The 21568-nt window shown below is 46.1% G+C and overlaps 1 protein-coding gene, 1 long non-coding RNA gene and 1 pseudogene across 3 annotated transcripts in view; 2 read left to right on the top strand and 1 right to left on the bottom strand.

The window, feature by feature from the left end:
- The first annotated feature begins 702 nt into the window (after nucleotides 1-702).
- Nucleotides 703-3203, top strand: LOC122241048. 2 transcript variants are annotated; one of them, XR_006220984.1, is made up of 4 exons: nucleotides 703-770; nucleotides 1338-1469; nucleotides 2037-2155; nucleotides 2934-3203. It is a non-coding gene; the product is annotated as an uncharacterized LOC122241048 (long non-coding RNA). The 2 variants fall into 2 exon arrangements; XR_006220983.1 differs by lacking the exon at nucleotides 703-770 and adding an exon at nucleotides 800-1004.
- Nucleotides 3204-8492: 5289 nt separating this feature from the next.
- On the top strand, nucleotides 8493-8952 carry LOC107179701 (annotated as a pseudogene).
- Nucleotides 8953-13485: 4533 nt separating this feature from the next.
- Nucleotides 13486-21568, bottom strand: part of PSMD1 (proteasome 26S subunit, non-ATPase 1) — a 93609-nt gene continuing 85526 nt past the window's right edge. The window contains exons 24-25 of the mRNA XM_042995608.1: nucleotides 15843-15999; nucleotides 13486-13706 (exon numbers count right to left, since the gene is read on the bottom strand). Coding sequence (XP_042851542.1) covers nucleotides 15853-15999 — 147 coding nt within the window. The 3' untranslated portion in view covers nucleotides 13486-13706; nucleotides 15843-15852. The remainder of the gene's footprint in view (nucleotides 13707-15842; nucleotides 16000-21568) is intronic.

The following is a 21568-nucleotide window of genomic DNA, read 5'->3' as shown; positions in this document are numbered from 1 at the left end:
GGCTGCGCCCTGGACTTGTTTGGAAGAAATACTTGGCTAAGTCCTTCGGGCTGAGGGTGGGGTGAGGAGCAGACGGGAGTCCGGGGTCTTAGTGTTCCGCCTTCCCAGGAGTCCGGGTGCTGGCCCCAGGGCCTTTGCCTCTGAGCGCTGAGGTGGCTGTGGGCTGTGCCAGACGAGGGGGAGCTGGCACTGACCTGAAGTGCCCTGACAAAGAAGGGGATTGGAGCTGGGGGTGGGAGGGGGGTTGGGGGGGGAGAGAGCCGGTGGGGTGCCACTCTGGGAAACCACGGTGGGGCTAGATCCGTCAGCAGGGGGTTTGGGGGCCAGAAACATCTAATGGAGGGAGTAGCATGAGCCATATTGTGCCCAATTACCCTTCTCCCCTTTCTCCACAGTAATAAAAGCAACCATTTTTAACTGGCCACATGCTGCCGGGTGATTCAACTGTGGCCAAGGGGATGAAAAAAACAGAGACTGCGCGTCCAACATCCGGGATGCGTCCGTCAGGGGAAAGTTATGTCTTCTTTGTTTTCTTCCTCCTTTCTCCTTCCTGACGGCTGGAAACGCAGATGGGTTGTTTGAAGTGCAGGTACCACGTGGGACCTCAAGGTGACCTTGGGGAAGGAGTCCATACATGATAGCCCTATTGGTTTGGTGAGGCCACCAGAACAAATGATCACAAACTGGGCGGCTTAAAGTGACGGAAGCATATTCTTTCTCTTGGAAGCGTGTTCTCTCACAGTTCCGGAAGCCAGAAGTCTGAAATCAAGGTGCGGGCGGGGTCGGTTCCTTCCGGAAACTTTCTCCCAGCCTTTGGTGGTTGTGGGTCATCCTCCGCTTGTAGATGCTTCCCTGGCTGCGTCTCATCACGTGGCCTTCCCTCTGCGTCTGTGTCTCTGTGTGTCCTCCTCTCTTCCCATAAGGACGCCGCTGGGTTGAAGGCCTCCCCCTATTCCTGTCTTACTTCCTCCTGGTTACCTCCAAGGATCGTATTTGCAAATAAGGTTACATTCCGAGGTTCTGGGTGGACGTGAACCCTGTGGGGACTCTATTCTGCCCAGTACACAGCACCACAAGGTGGAGGGAGCTTGGGTCCCTGACACTGAGGCACACCAGGCCAGGCTGCTCTAAATGCCTACAGACGTGATGAACAGAGGGAAGCAAACCTCTACCTTATTTAAGCTACTATCACTTTGTCCAGGGAGATCTGTGGTCACTTCTAACTCATGCGAATATAGCCCCTCAGAACCCCTCATGCCATCTACACATTTCTCTTGGGGGCATTCATGAGTGGGGCGCTTGAAAGGAAGCTGAGTTCTCTTTATAATTGGGCACAGGGTGAAAACCCGACACAGCCTGAGGAGGAGAGGCAGCTGACATCCGCCCGGATGATGTGTCTACCGAGAAGCACTTCCTGCGCTGAGCACTCTGATTTGGGAGCACTGAGGAGGGAGACAAGCATCCAGGGGGTAGGTCCAGGGGGTGGCATCTGGGGAGGGGTTGTCCTGGGAGCTGGGAGCATCAGGAGGCTGTCACTGCTCAAGGACCCAGCTCTGTCTCTGCTGCCCACCCCAGTCCACACGGCCCCGCGATGTTCCTTGACCTTCTCCATACGTGACCCTGGGGGAGACATAGATTCAAGGCCCTGTCCTGAGAGCCAGTGGGCAGCAGGCGCTGCCCTGCCTGTCTGGTCGCGCAGACCAGCTTGCCTGGACGTGAGCGGGCCCACACAGCCCATCCACTGCACTCTACCTCGAGCAGGTGCCAGAGCATTGTCCCCGGCCAGCTCTGTACCTGAGCTGGAAGGATGGAACTCTGACCCTGCCTGTCTTGTCTGTCTTGACCCAAGGTCAAGGCATACCTAGAGGTGGTCCCGCAAAGACCCACAGATCCCTATATCTCTGGTGGCCACAGGACTAGGCTCAGGGCAGCATCTTTGGGGGAGCTTAGCAGGAGGTGGAGGGAAGGGTGGCCCGGCTGACTGCTGGAACCGAGACTCACTTTGACATGATCTGGACTTGGGCTTCCACACACAGTAGGACTGGGCAGGGAGGCAAGAATGAGCTGCGATGAATCATCACCCTGTCCTGTGCCTCCGTCTCCCCCTTGAGCCTTCCCACGAGATCCCTTCCCGGAGGAACCTACCAAAAGGCTGGTAAATAAACATTCTTGGTTCCAAGAACAGCTGGGGAGGGAGGTGCAAGGGTAGCTCCTTCTCAGCCTTCTCCCTGGAGCGAGCCTGGAAGTGCCGAGGGGGTGCTGGGGTCTGGGGGGTGGCCCTCCCTCTGGGAAGGCGGGGGTGCTGGCTGACCCACCACTGAATCCAGGGGTACTCTGGAATGGCGGTGTAGTGTGGCGGCACTGCCCTGCAGCGTCTAGGCCTTGGTCTGGACCCCAAAGCCCCTCGAGTCTATGCTGTCCAGGCCTTTGGGAGGCCAGGTCTCAGGCCAGGCCAGCTGCGACCACACAACTTCCTGAGCAGGCCTTTTGCCGTGTCCACTCACGGCACCAAACCCAGAACACAGGTCCGGGGAAGGAGCCAAGATGGGGACAGATTTCCTTCCCCCCAACCCCGCCCCCCCCCCCCCCCCCCCCCCACCATCTTGGCCCCAAGAGCCCTCAGGATTCTGGTCTGTCCTGACTCACATTTTCTAGAACCATCTGTGTCATAGAAATTTGTGCGCGCCTCTGGCAATGTTCTTTACTTGCGCTTGGAGGCCTGCCTCGCTCTGGATTCTCTAATCGGGGGCTCCTGGGGCCGGAACCACAGTGGAGCCCAAGCTCCGGGTGAGGCCCTGTCCTGGGAGGCTGCCTGGCCCCCGGCCCTCCATAGCCCCCACTCCCTCCCTCCGGGAAGCTGTGAGAGCTGCAGGCGCCAGCCAGAAGAGCCCATTCATTTTCTCTGCCTGCTCAGCCTTCACATGTCCTTTTAGGGTAGAGCCTGCCGACGACGCAGCCAGCGGAGGCCAGGCTGCTGCGAGGAACAGACGGGGAGGCCTCAGAGGGGCTCCCCACTGAGGATGCCTAGCTGCCCTGGGTGGTGAGTCTCCAACTTCCCAGACGTCCTTGTTAGCCTCATGTTTTGTAACGTCCTCCTTCCTACCTTCCTATCCTAAAATGAAATTCCCAGGTAATTTAACCTGTTTGGCCACATGACTTTAAAATAATCATTATAATGCCCTAACTGTAATAAAAAGAAGCAATCAAAGGAAAGCGATTTGTAAAAACCAAACCTATTTCCGCATGTAAGCACCTGGGCCCGTTACACCAGTCTGATGCGTGTGGCCTTCAGGCAGCCAGCGCCCTGCGGCTGGTGCACGTGTGCCGTGGTAGCAACTTGGGTCCCCGGTGCTGTGGCCATTTTCGATGCGAGTTTTCCACACGATGAGCGGCTCTCGGTAAAGGTCTGAAGCGAACCAAGACCAGTGTCACCGCAGCCACGCTCTTCAACAGTCCGGTGTGGCAGGCTCCCCCCAGGTGTGCCGCTTGCGTTCCCCCAACATCGTGGAAATGCCCCCAGTCACCCCAAAATGCCCCCACCAATGTGTGAAATGCCTCCCTCCTCGGGGCAGCTGTGCCCCTTGTCTGAAAACCACTGCTTCGGGCCCTGGGAGTGGTGGGCATAGGAACGTGAATTGACCAAGTCCAGCTAAAGGCATGGCCGTGGCAAGAGCAAGTCGCCCCTGGAAGTACTCTTTTGGTATCAGATGCCCCCAGTTCAACTCCAAGCGGCTTGCGTTTTGCTTAAGCACAGCATTTTGCTGCTCACGGCATCTCAAAGTCTGGAAGTCGAGGCACAGAGCTGCCTCTTGGCTCGGCGTCCCCTGGGTTGGCATCACATCCAGGCCACATCGGAAACGGAAGAGAGGGTGGTTCCCAGTAGCCGGAACAGGCGTCCCGGGGTGGGGGCTTATCGGCCGGGGTCGCCCTGACGGGAGTCGTTGGTTCCCCGCTGACGCAATACCCGTGGCCCGGGGCTGGAGGGTGCCGACCGGCGCCTGAGCGGAGCCGGCAAGCGGCCCGTTCCTCGGGGAGAAATGAAGATACAGATGCCAGTTAGCAGAGGGAACGGAAGTGGTGGCTGGACTGCAAAGGTTATAGAAGTTCTCTGGAGAAAGGGCGATACGTGAGTGAATGAGCTTCCTGGGTCCTCTCTAAAGTGGTACAGAAGTAGGGGCTGAACCCAGTCGTTTATGGATCTGACCTCCGCGGTTTGGTTTGTTCCCGCTCAGACGCAGTGCTCTTCCATATTCCTTCCTTGTGGCGGCTCCACCCCCACAGCCTGGCCGCGTTGAAGCAGAGGCTTGGGAATACGAAGGGACCCAGCACGGGCTACCTGTCCCCATTCGGGCCTAGATCAGGGCCCTTGAAGGCTCCAGGCACTAAAAAGATTATGGTGCTTCCACTTAACGCCCTTCCTTGCTCCCATTAAAAATAAACACAGTTCTTTTCGTAAATTTTTTTAATGTTTATTTATTATTGAGAGACAGAGTGAGACAGAGCACGAGCAGGGGAGGGGCAGACAGAGGAGGAGACACAGAATCCGAAGCGGGCTCCGGGCTCCGAGCTGTCGGCACAGGGCCCGACGCGGGGCTCGAACCCACCTACTGCGAGATCGTGACCTGAGCCGGAGTCGGACGCCCAACCGACCGAGCCACCCAGGCGCCCCCAAATAAAACATTTCTGGGGCGCCTGGGTGGCTCGGTCGGTTAAGCGTCCGACTTCGGCTCAGGTCACGATCTCGCGGTCTGTGAGTTCAAGCCCCGCGTCGGGCTCTGTGCGGACAGCTCGGAGCCCGGAGCCCGCTTCGGGTTCTGTGTCTCCCTCTCTCTCTGACCCTCCCCTGTTCGTTCTCTGTCTCTCTCTGTCTCAAAAATAAATAAACGTAAAAAAAAAAAAATAAAAAATAAAATAAAAAAAAATAAAACATTTCTAAGGCACAAAATAAATGTAAGGAAGTCTAGCAACTTGTTAATTTTTTCCCAAGACCGTTTCGACTACAAATATATGTTGATCAAATTATTTTCAGAAGAATGGAATTATTTCGTCCTGGGCCCCTGCGATGCCGGCTCCAGCATGCGTGTGGCCTGCTGATGGCAGATCTGGTGCTGCCGTCCTCCCCCGCCCCTGAGCGCGACCCTCTTGCCTTCCCCTGGCTGCTGGCGGAGGTGTGACCGCGCTGACTGCTCACGGTTCCCCTTAGAGCACTCGAGAGAGGGGAGGCTGTGTTCAGGCCACTGTGGGGCCGGCCCGAGGCCTGGGGAATCCGGGGCCGGGACCCCCCGGATGGCGTCTACTCCCGGGCGCCGTCGGGCAACGCCGCGTCACGACGAGCCGCAGTCTCAGGCTGGGGCCACAGCGGGGCACCTCCCAGGGAAAGTGGGCATCGTGGCCTCTGGGCTCCTCAGCATGCCCATCACGGGGCTCTAGGAAAGACGGCAAAGAGGCGTCTCGTAAAGTGGGGTGCTGCCAGAGTTAGACAAATCCCAAGTCCTTTTTGATGGCGAGTCGCAATCGCAGGGGCGTGTCTGGGAGAGCCTGGAGACGGAGGCCAGCGGGCCTGGGCCGCGTATCGCTTGTACCACAAAGACTCCTCCAAGGGACCGCTGCAGGACGGCACTCCCACTTGCTGCCGCTTGGCCGTCAGTTTGGCTTCTGAGGACCTTTCCTCTGGGGAGGACATCCTGTCTCCGGGTGCGCTCACACTGTCTCGGTCGTGAGGTCCTGCATTGCCCCCGGAGACACCCCTCTCCTCGGGCGGGCCTTTGCTGAAGGCCACGCTGTTGGAGGGCTCCCCGCTGTCCCCGAATCCACACCCCATCGAGGTGGCGAGGGGACACTGGTCTTGTGGAGGCGGTTTTGTATAGGACGGTGTTCCTCGGCGTGGCCCCGGGTCCGTCTGCGTCACGATCATCTGAGCGGGAGCTAAACTTGCTGGGTTTCCGAGTTGGACTCCAGATATGCTGAGTCACTGCCAGAGTGACTAAAATATACGCAAAAGCAAAAGCAATAAAAAAAGATTTTGTAGTCCCGCAGATCTGGCTCTGAGCTCCCCTCTCACAACTTACGACGTGCCCCGACCCTCTCTGAGCCCCATTTCCTGGGGCAGAACTATTTACCTCACGGTAGAATTGGGAGGATTAAAAATGGCAATGCGAGGGGCGCCTGGGTGGCTCAGCGTCTGACTCCTGATGTTCAGGTCGTGATCTCATGGTTTGTGAGATCAAGCCCCAGGTCGGGGTCTGCACCGACAGCACAGAGCTCGCTTGGGGTTCCCTCTCTCTCCTTCTCTCTCTGCTCCTTTCTCACTCCTGCATGCTCTCTCTCAAAGTAAATAAACAAGCACACACGGGAGCAAAATACAGGCTTGTCGCTATCTGTCCCTCCATCCGTCTGTCCATCCGCTCCTCTATGTAATACTTACTGAGTGTCTGCAGTGAACCAGGAACCGCTCTAGGCGCCAAGAATACGGCACAATCATCCCAAACAAGCTCCTTGTCCTCATGAAGTTTATATGCTAATCATGTGTAAGTCAGAATCACCAGACTCCCCAAGCTAACGCAATTATTTAATCTGAAACCAAGAGGCTTTATTTATCAAACATTGTGACAGGGACTTTGGGGGATACTTTGATGCTTGCCCTTCAGGAGCTTATTTATGGCCTGGCTTGTTAACAGACATCCTACACAGGAAACCATGGAAGAACAATGAATCGCCTTGCTAACCGTGTGTCGTACATGCCCGAGAGGGGCTTGGAGGAGAGACTGATTCCTGGGGCTGGCAGTGAGGTAACTGAATAGCCCTTCCTCTCACCCTGAAGGCTTCCGATCTAAGAACAAAGAAGGGAATTTGCTTAGGGACCCGTCACCCCCCCCCCGCCCCCCTTATTTTGGACGGGCTAGTTTATACCCCTCATAAGCGAAAGCCTTTGATGCTTGTGAGCCTCTTAATCTTTAGAACATGAATCAGGGCTCCTGAGAGATCATGGCACAGGAGTCAGAGGCTGCTCACACCAGGTCCTGGGAATATGACTTAATGGGAAACTCTGTCTGTCTCTCCAACTCTTCGCCAAGCCCCAGCTGTATGTAATGCCTGAGATCTTGGAAAGTAATTATCTCCCGGATGCAAATAAATAACCCACTGATTTGGAAAACACTGAGCGCATGCACCAAAGGAGCTGCCCAGACCCCAGCACACAGATGGGAAATGCCCATCAATAGTGGGCTGTGTTATAGAGGCTCGGGGGATTAGAAAAATACTACACTTGGAAGACCCACAGATGGCCAACAGACGCACGAAAAGATGCTCAACATCACCGATCACCGAGGAAATACAAATCAAAACTACAGTGAGCTATCACTTCCCACGTGTCAGAATGGCTAAAACCAACGCAAGAAACAACAGGTGTTGGCAAGGATGTGAAAGGGGAACCCTCGTGCACTGGTGGGAGTGCAAACTGTTGCAGCCACTCCAGAGAAAGTATGGAGTGTCCTCAAAAAGTTAAAAATAGAACTACCCTACAATCCAGCAAATGCACTACTATTTAACCAAAGGATACAGAAATACTGATTCAAAGGGACATATGCACGCTGATGTTTAAGGCAGCATTATCTACTACAGCCAAATTATGGAAACAGCCCGAGTGTTCACTGACTGATGAATGATGTAAGATAGACACACACACACACACACACACACACACGCACGCACACACATATTCTATATATGTATATATATAATCACAGCCATTAAAAAGAATGAAGTCTTGCCATTTGCGACGATGTAGATGGGGCTACAGAGTATTATGCTAAGCGAAATAAGTCCGTCAGAGAAAGATACCATCAAATACCATGATTTCACTCATATGTAGAATTTCAGAAACAAAACAAACAAGCAAAGGGAGAAAAGAGAGGGGCAAACCAAGAAACAGACTCTTAACTATAGAAAACAAACTGATGGTTACCAGAGGGGAGGTGGGTGGGGGAATGGGGATTAGGAGGGCACTTGTGATCGTCACCGGATGTTGTAGGGAAGTGTTGAATCGCTGTATTGTACACCTGAAACTAATGTTACACTGTATGTTAACTGGAATTTAAATAAAAACTTAAAGAGAGAACAATGAAATAAAATACTGCTTTTGTTGGCAACCCCTTTCTAGAAAGGTGTCCTGGCTTAGGAGCGTGGCGGACACAAACTAGGAGCAGAGTCTGGACATAGGATAAGCAAAGAAGTAGCTATTTGCCATTTTTCTGTTGCCCCTTTGGATCAAACAAGGCCAGAAAATTAACAGGCCAGAGACCGACCAGCTTAATGGAAAGATGAACTGGAGACACACCTGTACAAATGGCTCTTGATGTTGAACAGGTCCCGTCACTGTTATGAGTGTCCTCATGTGTAAAATGAAGGGTGAGACCATACCGTTATTCAGCTAAAATTTAGTTAAGGCCTACTTAAGTACTGGGCTCTTTAATAAAGAAGATCTTGCTCTTTGAGGAAAACGCACTCGCAGCCTCAGTGGAGCTTTGGAGGCCCCGCTCCTGCTCCTGACTCACCGCTGTCGCCGAGGAACAAGTCGGTCAGGAAGCTGCGCAGCCGTGGCTTTTAAAGCCACCGGGAAGACACCTGTGGAACCGGAGGTGGCGATTCAGCAAATTAGAATTACTCTAACCAGCCGCAACGTACAATCTTTGGAGAAGGTATGTGCTGACCTGATCAGAGGCGCCGAGGAAAAGAATCTCAAAGTGAAAGGACCAGTTCGGATGCCTACCAAGACTCAGAATCACTACAAGAAAAACTCCTTGCGGTGAAGGTTCTAAGACTTGGGATCGTTTTCAGATGAGGATCCATTAGCGAGTCATTGATTTGCACCCTCCTTCTGAGATTGTTAAACAGATTACTTGCATCAGTATTGAGCCAGGAGTTGAGGTTGAGGTTACCATTGCAGATGCTTAAGTCAGCCTTTTTAATAAATTGATTATCAGCTTAAAAAAAAAAAGATCTCAAGGTAAATGTGTCTATATCCTAGGGGGTTGGTTGTGAGGAATGAGTATATGAACACATGTGATTCCCAGTAGTGTCGGGCGCATACTAAGGATGTAATAATTAGCCATTATCATTTAATCCCTGTAACAACCTTGAGGTGAACATGATTTCTTCTGTACAAATGAGAAAACCACCAAGGGACAAGATCAGGATATGAACCAGTCTGAGGCCAGAGTCCACGATTTTCCCATTACGTAGTTTGGCTTGGAAGGGCCCCTGTGGCTTTTAATCGTAAAAAAGGAAAGGGTAGAAAAGGAATTTGAACTTTAGAAACAATCAAGCTAACCACCTTCTAAGGAATTTTTCGTGGAAAGTGGAAGTGTTGTCTCATTAATAATGAAGATAAGGAGGTTGGGGAGGGGTATGGGACAAAGCCACAAAAGCTTCTTTGCCCAAGCTCATTTCTTCTCATCTCATGCCAATTATAGATTTCAGAGACATGATTTTCCCTACACACACAAAGAAAAGCCTGGGTTCTCCAAGAACAAAACAACTGAAAAACAGTCCTTAGCAGGAACGTTTAATCACTACAGGAATGAGAAAAGACTTTTATAGATCCCTGGAGAAGGCAGCTCCAAGACAGATGAATTAATCACCTCTTACGTGCTCGTGGACCCCGTCCCAATCCTGTTAGTGCTCAGCTGTGGCTCTCAGTTCTCGATACAGCTAGTCAATGACTAGGTGATCATGCTCTATGTGCTAAGGTTATAAATGTAAACAAGACAAATGAGGGGGAGGGGTGCCTGGTGGGTCGCTCACCTGAGTGTCTGACTTCAGCTCGGGTGATGATCTCATGGTTTGTGAGTTCACGCCCCGCATCAGACTCCACTGCTGTCAGTGCAGAGCCCGCTTCAGATCCTCTGTCCCCACCCCCTCTCAAAAATAAATAAACATTAAAAAAAAAAACAAAAACAAAGACAAATGAGGGGGAAAATAGGTAACTTAGGCAATGAATGACGGTAGTAAGGACAATAGGGGGTGATATTGGGTGCTGGGGAAGCAGAAGGACCTAGTCCAGCTCTGGGGGTGGGGGAGGGGAGGTGGAATTGGTGTGGGTTTCTTGAAGTAAGTCTCTATAAATTGAAACCTAAAGAACTAACTAGTAGATTCACCAGACCTAGAGGGACAGGGTGGGAGTGAAGAAGAGAAGGGTATTTCAGGAACAGGGAATGGTATGTGCAAAGGCCAGGAGGTGACACAAAGCTTGGATCTTTGGAGGAAGTGTAAGTGGTTCTGGGCGTGAGGTGGGAGAAGTCAAGAGAGAAGCTGGAGAGCTGAGCAGCAGCTAAAGTCTTGTGTAGCTTTGAACACTTACTGAAGAATTTGGGCATTATTCAACAAAGAACCACTGAGAAACTTGAGGCAGATTACTATGATTTGCATTGTAGAAAGCTCAGTTTGGAGAATGGATTAGAGTGGGCTAAGTCTAGAGGCTGATAGACAGTTAAGCGCTTGAACCAGGGGTAGTGACCAGTGGGGGAAGGAGGGTGGATGAACTGAAGAGATAATTGAGGCTAAACATTGAGTCAAGGGGGAAGCGTGGGTTTCTGGTGCGAGCTGCCAGATAGAGGGGTTGTCATTGGCTCCAAAAAGTTAGAGGAGACTGGAAGTGTCTTGGATACACTGTATTAAGTGCCCGAGAGGCAGCCCGAATGGGGATCCAGAGTGGCTGGACGTGTGTGCCAAGAGCTCAGATGAAGAGGGTGGGAGAGATGTGGACTGGAGAATCATCTGCACGAAGACGGTGGATGAAGGTGTGGGATGGATGGGCTTGCTTGGAGAGTGGACCAAGAAGGCCAAGGACCCAATTCTGAGGAAGGCTAGAGCTCAAAAGCAGTCAGAGGGAGTGGGACCTGCCAAGGTGCCCAAGAATCCTTGCACAAAGAAATGCTCAAATTAAGTATTTTTTGAATTTGTTAAACGAACAGGTTGGTCAGAGGAGGAAAAGACTTGCTATTGATGCCATGGAGAGTACTTTTATTAATTTTTTAAAAGATAAGGTATCTTTAAGGATTTATTAGTTTGTTACACCTTTACAGTTGGAGGGCGAAGAGGAAAATATCAAAGCTCTTTGTCTAACAAAATGGCTCTTGGAGATTAATTTATAGATTACCCATGATAACCAACTAGCATAAAAGGCAGTTAAAAATGGTTATATTCCACTAGAGACATTTACTGAAGTCATGTTTTTTGCCTTAAAGTCTAAGGAGAGTGCTTTTATTTTAAAAAAATTTTTTAACGTTTATTTTTTGAGAGACAGAGCCTAAGTGGGGGAAGGGCAGAGAGAGATGGAGACACAGGTTCTGAAGCAGGATCTGAGCTCCCAGCTGTCAGCACAGAGCCCGACGCAGGGCTTGAACCCACAAGCTGTGAGATCATGACCTGAGCTGAAGTCAGATGCTCAACCCACTGAACCACCCAGGCGCTCCATAAGGAAAGTACTTTTAAAAGCCAGACTCAGCAGTCATTTAACTGCAGATGGGTTTGAGAAAGATAGGATTCTAGTATTCAGCCCAGTCCAAGAAATCAATTTCCTTCCATTTGGTTTCCTTGCTGTGCCTCTCACTTGCTTTCAAGTCGGCAAGTTCGCCACAATGACATCATCTGGGAGTTAACTGCCGCCACTTTCCCGTTTCTTCTGGTGAATGTGCCAATTCTTAGCTCCTATCCTGTCTTCACACATGACTTTATTTCACCCTGTTCTATTTCACCTTAAATTCCTTTGCTCCTTGGTTAGCTCTCAGTGCTATGCACATGCTAGGAAGTCTTCTAGGAGAACAAAAGTCGTCATGAAAACAGAGTCTCATCATAATCTGATCCAAGTGGCCATTTTACTTTACAGCTTACATTTTTTTTAGAGCTACAATCTCAAGATTTAAGACCAAGTTACAAATCCTAAATTGCACTGCTTACAAGGAACTAAAGCTTGACCGCTCCCTGAAGTTCAATCTGTAAGTATGGAATAACTTTGGCCAGAGGCCAGTGAATGTACCACCTCTCCCAGACTACTCAATTTTGGACAGTGACATCATTGAGAGACTTCTGTTTTATAAACATTTCATATATTAAGGGAAATGTTAGAGATAACTGTCTGAAATGCAAGCAATGTTAAGAGCTTGAACAGGAAGGACATAGCTAATGAGAGGCTAGGAAATGAGATAATCTCTTTTATAGAATCATCTGATATTGAGGAAACAGGAATTTACAAAGGAGGGGATACAATGAAATTAACCAATGAGTGGAGCCATCCTTTGGGATCAGTAACCTTTAGACCTGGGTCTAACAACAAAGCTGTGGTGGAGTGGAACATGGCTGATCCGTCTGGGCGTTTGTTTCCTCTAATGATAGCACCCCCCGCAGAAGCCCTTAGAAGGCTGTATCCTAAATTAAAAAGTGTAAGAATCAAGGTTGGAGCAAAGAACTATTCTTGTATAAATGCTGGAAGTCACCTTTTATTTTACGTGATTGAAGGCCAAAACACAAAGAACCCCACCCAATCCCCCCCAGACTAGCTCTTATTGCTGTGTCCTGTGTCCCGGTACATCAAAGACCCGCTTCATATGGCAAGAAGACGAGAAGGGGAGGTTGTCAGAATAATGACCTTATCTGCTTATTTCAAAAGCCCAACATCTAAGTAAGATCTGATAATACAGAAATCAAAATAGGACTTGCCAAAACATACCAAATGATATATACTTCAAATTTCGCATCATTATTATATTACAGTTATATTTCAAATTAAAAGGCACGTGGGAAAAAAGGGCAGAAAAAAATGGGAAAAAAGGGTACATTATCAAATCCCGTGGCTAAATGAAATGAATTGTATCTATTGTCCTCAACAGGGTCAAAAGCAGGTAGCAATAAGCAAAGCTTATTTAAAAATTATTTTTTAATGTTTACTTATTTTTGAGAGAGCAAGCGAGTGCGTGCGGGGGAGGGGCAGAGAGAGAGGGAGACATAGAATCTGAAGCAGGCTCCGGGCTCTGATTTGTCAGCACAGACCCCGACACAGGGCTTGAACTCACAGACCATGAAATCATGACCTGAGCTGAAGTCAGAAGCTTAACCGACTGAGCCACCCAGGCACTCTAGCAAAGCTTATTTAAAAACAAATGTTTCTGAGCTGCCTAAATAAACATTTCCCTTCGACCACTACAAGGACTTCTTCAGTAAATGATGGTACCCATACCCTCAATCCAATTTTAAAAACTGCAGAGAATTCTTGGAGTCATGAACAAAGGTTGATTTTTTTTTTTTTTTTTTTTTGCATAATTTTTCAAATAACCTATAAACCAGTTTAACTTCATCAACATGAAAGTCATGCGTACTCATCCTGACAATCGAGGATTTAGCTCTTTGGGTTTAGGCATTTCATGGTGCGGGGGAGGATACTAGGTCCATTCATTTAAAATCGAGGCTGAAAAACAAATTAAAAAGCTCTTGTCCATTTTGAGATTTTAATATATTTATTTGAAAACCAAGTTCTGTAAAGAGCACACTAAATAGTCCTATATCTTCTCTTCACCAAAGACTTGGAGACAAGGTTCTTCAGGTCAACGCAGAGGCAATGATACATGCAGTGAATAGCGGGTCTCGGCATGAACGTCCTCACAGGCATTTCCCATACGAGCCTGGACAGTCTTCTTCAGAAGAGCAATGAGATCCTAGGGAAGGGGTGAGGGGGAAAGCTAGGGTCATTCTTTTTTTTTTTTTTTTTTTTGTTATTAATTGTATTTGAGAGAGAGAGAGAGAGAGAGAGAGAGAGAGAGGGAGAGCGCGCATATGTGAGCAGGGGAGAAGATCAGAGGGAGGGAGAATCGTGAGCGGGGTCCACACTAGGCATGGAGCCCAACAAGCGGCTCAATATCACAACTGTGAGATCATGACCTGAGCCAAAATCAAGAGTCAGATGTTCAACGAGCAGAGCCACCCAGGAGCCCCTAGGGTCATTCTTCAAACATTTTTTTATTTTTTATTTTTATTACTAGCTGTTGAAGTCTAAAACTAGCCCCTAACCCTGCCTGTGTCGTCCTAAAAGCTACTTTTTGCTAAGACAGACTACAGTTTTTACACTCCTACTAGACCGAGTATTTTATCCTTTCGAAAAGAATAAGAATCCAACTTCTGTGGTGCCTGGCCTGGCTCAGTTGGTGGAGCGTACGACATTCGAACTCGGGGCTGTGAGTGGGCGCAGAGTTCACTTAAAAAAAAAAAAAGGAAGGAAGAAAAAAAGTCCAATTTCTAACTAAAACTTTTATAAGCCATCTTGTAGTTAACTGCCTTTAAAGATTTAATCAGGGGTTTTCAGTAAGGCGTGAAGGTGTTATAAAGGCTTAATTAAGGGGGCTAATGTGAGTCCGTTCAGTTCCACATAGACACCGAGTGCTCAGTGTATCAACAGTGCCTTGTGCTGCTTGGGTAAAGCTTAGGAAACCAAAGGCTGAAAAATAATTTTCAAAAGTTAAGTTTACATAACCAGGAAGTTAGTATAAATCTCCCTCTCTCAAAGGTCCAAACACTCTCAGAGGCTTGAATATAGTTTCCTACTAATGGCAGGGTTTCTGACTTAATGTTTATCTGAGACTTCTGTAAAAAGCTTTCATTAAATGCTGGTCAGTGGGTAACACTCATGGTGCTAGATTTACCACCTGACGTTTGAATGTATTTTTCTTTTGTCATAATGTAATAAATGATACTGTTTTTATTATTTTTATTTCCATTTTATTTTAAGTGTATTTATTTGAGAGAGACAGAGACAGTGGGAGTGGGGGAAGGGCACAGAGAGAATCCCAAGCAGGTTCCACACTGTCAGCACAGAGCCTGACACGGGGCTCGAACTCAAGAAACCGTGAGATCATGAGCTGAGCCGAAAGCAAGTTGGACACTTAACTGACTTGAGCCACCCAGGTGCCCCTGTTCTTCTTATCTTCGGACAGAAGAGTAAATTCTTATTTGTCTGACAATGTACATGTACTAGGGTGGACTTAGTAAACCTTGATTATATAGTTCATAGGTTATCTTCAAATATGTGATGACTACTAACAAGATGGGGGGAAAAAAGGACAATTTCATGACTTTAGATAGATTATTCCAATCTTCTGCATCTAAAGACCTACTCCAACACTGTTAGAATACTGGAATAATAATCTTTTTCAACTGGACAAAGCTTTGTGTTATAGTCTGATGGACTCCAAAGTACCTTTAAGCACCGTGTCTTATCACATTAGATGTTCAATAGCTTCAGTGAATAAATAAATTATTAAGGCTTTCAGTGCCAAAAGAACTGCCAAAGGAAAGGGAGACGGAGATCAATCAGTGAGAAGCCTAGACCTGTGTGATCCATGAACCAGGCCGGCCCATGAACTGTAAATGATCTGTAATAAGGGGCTTACAACAAAATGTAAATCAACTCTACCGTGAGCAACTTGTTAGTTCAGCAGACTTTTTTCTAGGGGGAGCAGGTAAGTGAGCAGGGTTTTTTTGATGAAAGAAGCACTGAGTAGATTTACATTCTGGAGCAAGCTCCTTACCTCCTCATGGACCTATGAAAACAGTCTGTAGCCACTTTAGTAGCATTGGTCAAACACTACAGGGCAGAGAGAGTGGAGGGAACAAGAAAAAGGAACGGGTGGTTATGTGCACAGGAAGAAATCAAAAAGGGGGGAAATTTTAATGCCATTTAAGTAAATAGGGATTAAGCATAAAAGGAATGGAAGAAGTGAGACAAGGTCTCTGCCTAAAACATTTATGACGTACTGACAACAGATTTCCCTTGATACACAATTTTATTCTACACATACCTCTGGGTCCTTAATCATCGATATACTCGAATGGCTCTGGGGGTTCTGGCTCTTGTTCTTCTTCCTCAATTTTTGGGCCATGGGCTGCCACAGGTTCTACCAGCTCTTCAGTGTCTTCACTGGTATCCTTCAGGATTATGATGCCTCCAATGGAGAGCTGGAAACACAGAGCAAGGAATGAAGCACAAATTCCACTCATATTTTCAGACTGCTTCCGAGTCTAGGGCGCATATTTGTGACATGGTACCTTTAAGACTACTCGAATGATTTGGAAGTAAAGGACTGGAATAGAACTACAGTTTACTAGACAAAAGTCAGAAAACCTGGGCATCTGTGCCTGTGTGATGCTACACCGGTGACAGATTGTTCAACAGGGAGAAGGGGCTAATAAGATCTTCCACATCTATTCCTTCAGGAATAGCCTGAAGACTAAACGAGGAAAGCAACGTCAGTGTACATTACGAAGGATAAAGAAAATTGTAATCCATAAGGAATATTTACAAACTTAGCCCAGTGGCTCTGGATGGTAGGAGGTTTAGATGATGCATCCCAAGCGAAGAACAGTAAGCACTTCCAGTTTTGCCTCAGTCTGAATGTAGTGAGAACGTCTACTAAGTATAAATATGAATTCTAATGCCCTGCCACTCAACACATGGTCCTGGAGCAGCAGCATCATTACTACCTGGGGCTCTGTTAGAAATGCAGAAAACACAGCCCTGCCTAGATCTACAGAACCTGCATTTTAACGAGATCCATAGGTGATATGTGTGCACATTCAAGTCTAAGAAGCACGCTAATCTACTAGACACTTTATTATTTGTGAGAAAACTATCATTTTGGACACAAAAGACAATCTACAAATGAAAAGCCAATTTTTCTCCAGCAATTTCAGAATGACAGAGAGAACGACAGAAATATCACAGATTTACCGATTGTTTTTCACTTTAATTTATAAATCCTTGTGATACAAGACAACAAAGTAGTAGATAGGCAACAAAGAAGAACTATAGTGTAAAAGCAATTGCATTAGCCCTCTCCCAAACATATTACAAGTAAATTCAAATACCAAACTCTTCACCCATCTCTGGTGTGCTAATCTTATCTTATTTTCTTGCCTGTGTCAAAGGAAATGGAAAGCTGCTCTCTGTAATTAAATCAGTCGACAGTGGCAGGGCACATCTGGAAAAACATTATTTCTACCAAAGCACATTAATGGGAAGGAAAAGAAGCACAAGCACATTAGTCAAATGATTCATGTATGTACAAGTATCTCTGCAGTTCAACCTAATCTGATTTTCACTCGTCGGAACTCTGCCCTGCCATGCTATAAAACTGGTGAGCCTTCATGAATTTCTACCTATATTCTATTTCTCTTCTCTCAACACCCACATATCCATACACATTAATTTCTAACTCTTTCCCTTAAAAAGTATGCTTTCCTTGCAGAGGAGCCATTTTATGAATGGACCCTGCCTGTGCTATCCATATTCACCCAAAAACAATCACAGTACAAGGCCACTAATCCTCCACGGCCGGCAAGTTTACCTGAACCATTTAAAGGACCAAATGGAGATGAACTGTCTACCAAACAGAAGAAAATATCTATGTTCAACAAATAGGACTTCCAATATTTTGGAAACAGATGGCTCCAGGTTATAACTGTACTATTTTACGCTTAATTGGAATGAAATAATCCAACTCAAATCCTGCAATTATAAACAACATAAGGAAAGAGCCTTTTATAGCTATGTGGTTTAGGTTTATTTTATTCTTTTTTAAGTAATCTTCTATATCCAACATGGCGCTCGAACTTACAACCCTGAGATCAAGAGTCACATACTCTGGGGCGCCTGACTGGCTCAGTCGGAAGAGCACGTGACTCTTGATCTTGGGATCATGAGTTCGAGCCCCACGTCAGGTGCAGAGATTACTTTAAAAAAAAAAAAAAAAAAAAGAGTTGTATGCTCTATTGACTGAGCCAGTCAGTCCCTGACCTTTTCATAAAATTTTATAAAATGTTGTCTCTAGCAACAATTTTTGTCTTAAAATATATTTTTTTCTGATTTAGTACAGCTGCTTCAGCTCTTTTTTAGTTACTTGTTTGCATGGGATATCTTTCCCCATCCTTTTGCTTTTAATTTTTGAATCTCTGAATCTAAAGTATGTGTGTGTGTGTTTAAGATTTTATTTTTTTTGTTTTATTATCATTTTTAAATTTTAATAGTTCATTGTCAAGTTAGCTAACATACAGTGAGTATATATAGTGTAGTCTTAGCTTCGGGAGTAGATTCCTATGATTCATCCCTTACATGCAACATCCAGTGCTTATCCCAACAAGTGCCCTCCTCAATGCCCAGCTCCCATTTTCCCCACCCATCTCCCCATCAACCCTCAGTTTGTTCTCTGTATTTAAGAGTCTCTTAGGGTTTACCTCCCTCTGTTTTATTTTTTAAGTAATCTCTACACCAAACACGGGGCTTGAACTCTGAGATCAAGAGTTGCATGCTCTACTGACTGAGGCAGCCAGGCACCTCATAAAGTGTGTCTCTTAATAAGAGAGCATGTAGTTGGATCCTCTTCTTTTTTATCCATTTGGCTGATCTTTGCCTTTTAACTGGAGTGGTTAGTCCATTTACATCTCATGAGGGTGCCTGGTTGGCTCAGCTGGTAGAGCATGAGACTCTATGTTAGAGCTGTGAGTTCTAGGCCCATGATGGGCCTAGAACTTACTTTAAAAAAAAAAAAAAAAAAAGATATTTCATCTGATTACTAAGGTAAGATTTACTCATACCATTTTTGCAATTTGTTTTTTGTATGTCTTCTATATTTTTGTTTCTCAATTCTTCCACTACTGGCTTCCTTTGGCATTACGTAGGTACTTTCTAGTGTACTAGTTTAATTTCCTTGTTTCTTTCAGTCTACTTTTGAGTTGTTTTGTCTGGTGGTTGTCTTTGGGGTTACAATTAACATCTTAATCTCACTGAAAAATAGCAACTTAATTTCAAAGTATACAAAAACTACACTTCAATATAGCTGTTTCCCCACTCCTTTGTTGTTACTGTGTTATGAACTGAATGTCTGTGTCTTCTCATCCTGCCAATCACATGTTGAAATTCTATCCCCCAAAGTGATAGTATTAGCAGGTGGGCCATTAGCAAGCAATTAGCCCTCATTAATAATGAAATTGGTGCCCTTATAAGGAGAGCCATGAAGAGAGCTTCTTTCCTCTCTGCTCTCTGCCTTGTGAAGATACAATGAGAAGAAGGCCATGTGTAAAGTAAGATGAGGGCCTTTACTAAGACCCCAATCATGCTGGCATCCTAATCTTGGACTTCTAGCCTCCATAACTGTGAGAAATGTTTGTGGTTTAAGCCATTTAGTTTTAAACAACAGGTGGCAATCTGCTTTAGCAGCCAGAACTATGACATAGTTTAATGCAAATTATGCTTTTGTGCATACATCAATACCAATTTATGACTGCTTAATACAGTTGTCTTTTAAACCAGACAGGAGAAGAGTTACAAAAATACATTTATACTATCATTCGGATTTACCTATGTAGTTACATTTACCAGTGCTCTTTATTTTTTCATGTGGATTCAAATTACTGTCTAGTGTCCTTTCATTTCAGCCTGAAGCATTCACTTTACTATTTCCTGTATGGCAAGTTGGCTAGCAACAGATTCTCTTCATTTTTATATGGAAATGTCTTAATTTCACCTTCATTTTTGAAGGACCGTTTTGATGGATACAGAAGTTTTGGTTGAGAGTCTTTTCTTTCAGCACTTATGAATATATCATCCTACTGCCTCCTGGCCTCCATGGTTTCTGGTGGCAAATCAGCTGTTAATCTTATTTAGGGTTCCAGTATATGATGAGTTGCTTCTCTCAAGATTTTTCAACAATTTTATCACGATGGGGCTGGGTGTGGATCTCTTTGGGTTTATCACTCTTGGATTTACTGAATATCTGGGATACGTAGATTAGTAACATTTATAAAATCTGCCAAGTTTTCATCCATTATTTCTTTAAATATTCTATGCTTTCTTTTTTTGGGACTCCCATTATCCCATTTTATGTAGCTTGGTATGCCTGGTAGTGTTCCACAGATCTCTGAGGTTCATTTTTCTTCACCCTTTTTTGGAGAGTTGTTCTTCAACTGACCTATCTTCAAGTTTGCCCAAGCCTGCTTGAATCAGCTGTTGAGCTCCTTTAATAGTTTTCATTTCAGTTACTGTATTTTTTAACTCCATAATCTCTTATTTTTTATGATTTCTATCACTTTACTGATACTACTTGTTAAGACATTCTCATACTTTCCTTTAGTTCTTTAAACCTAGTTCCTTTAGGTCTTCAGACATATTTTAAGTAGTTGATTTAGTCTGCCTAAGACATCTAGGTTTTTATTTCTTTGTATGTCTTGTAATTTTTTGTTGAAACTGGACATTAAAATAATATCATGCAGGCACTCTGGAAATCAGATTCTCTCCCTTCCCCAGGGTTTGCTATTGTCTGTTTTGTGACTTTTCTGAACTTCTTCCATAAAGTCAGTATTTTTTGCTGTACGTGACCACATAGTCTCTACTCAACTGAGTGGTCAGCTACGATTGGGCAGGGCTTTCCTTAAACACCTGGAACCAGTAAGTCTCCAGTCTTTGCTGAGGGGCTGTGTGTGCATTAGGGAAGCATACCACCAACAGTCAGCCAGGCAGCTGGCAACTCCTCCTTAGCCTTCACTGCTGGCTTGCTCTGACAAAGCCAGTCTTTTGACTCCTAGATGGACAATGGTTGCAGCTTCCTCTCATTCTGAGCAAATGCTAATAAACATTTAATTTCCAACAGAAACATACCAGTCTTCTCATATGGCCTCACGATATGGAGCGTATACTTTGCTGTCTTCGGTTCTTCGTAATTGTCAAGAACACTGGGTGTCTTGTGTGCTTTATGTACTCACTAGTTATGCGCTAATAGATCTATTCTTGATATACCCCACTTAAACTGGCAACAGCAGTTTCTAGACACTGTTAGAATACACTCTCTGTAAACATGCAACTTAGATGAACTGGGTAGTCGAGTAGACAGTGACTGCATTTAAGGTGTGCATTGGTGGTTCTATGAATTCATTCATTGTACACTACAGATCAAGTAGTATTAGGTTCTAGTCATAATGAAGGACTAATAGGAAGTAGGAAAAGATCTTCACACTATTCCTGCCTTCCTGGCCTGATTGCCTTGCTACCTACAGCCATCTGGTGACTTGTTACCACCATCAACCAATATTTATTAAATTTTCTTAAAAAAAATTTTTTTTTAACATTTATTCATTTTTGAGAGACTGTGAGTGGGGGAGGGGGAGAGGGAGGGAGGGAGAGAGAGGGAGGGGGAGAGAGAGAGAGAGAGAGAGAGAGAGAGAGAGAGAGAGAGAGAGATACAGAATCCGAAGCAGGATCCAGGTTCCAAGCTGTCAGCACAGAGCCCAACACGGGGCTTGAACTCACGGACCGCGAGATCATGACCTGAGCTGAAGTCAGGTGCTTAACCAACTGAGCCACCCAGGTTCCCCATCAACTAATATTTATTAAGAATTTACCATGTGCCAGATATTGTTTTAGGCATTTTGCATATCATGATCTATTTAATCTTTACAACATTAACAGATGAGGAAATTGAAACATGAAAAGATCAAAAGACTTGTCTCAGTTATACAGCTAAGAAATGGCAGAGCT

The sequence above is a fragment of the Panthera tigris genome, chromosome C1 (assembly GCF_018350195.1).
Source record: "Panthera tigris isolate Pti1 chromosome C1, P.tigris_Pti1_mat1.1, whole genome shotgun sequence".
In the NCBI taxonomy this organism is placed as follows: domain Eukaryota; kingdom Metazoa; phylum Chordata; class Mammalia; order Carnivora; family Felidae; genus Panthera; species Panthera tigris.
The sequence above is the reverse complement of the archived record's forward strand: the minus strand, read 5'-3'. Positions and strand labels throughout refer to the sequence as shown.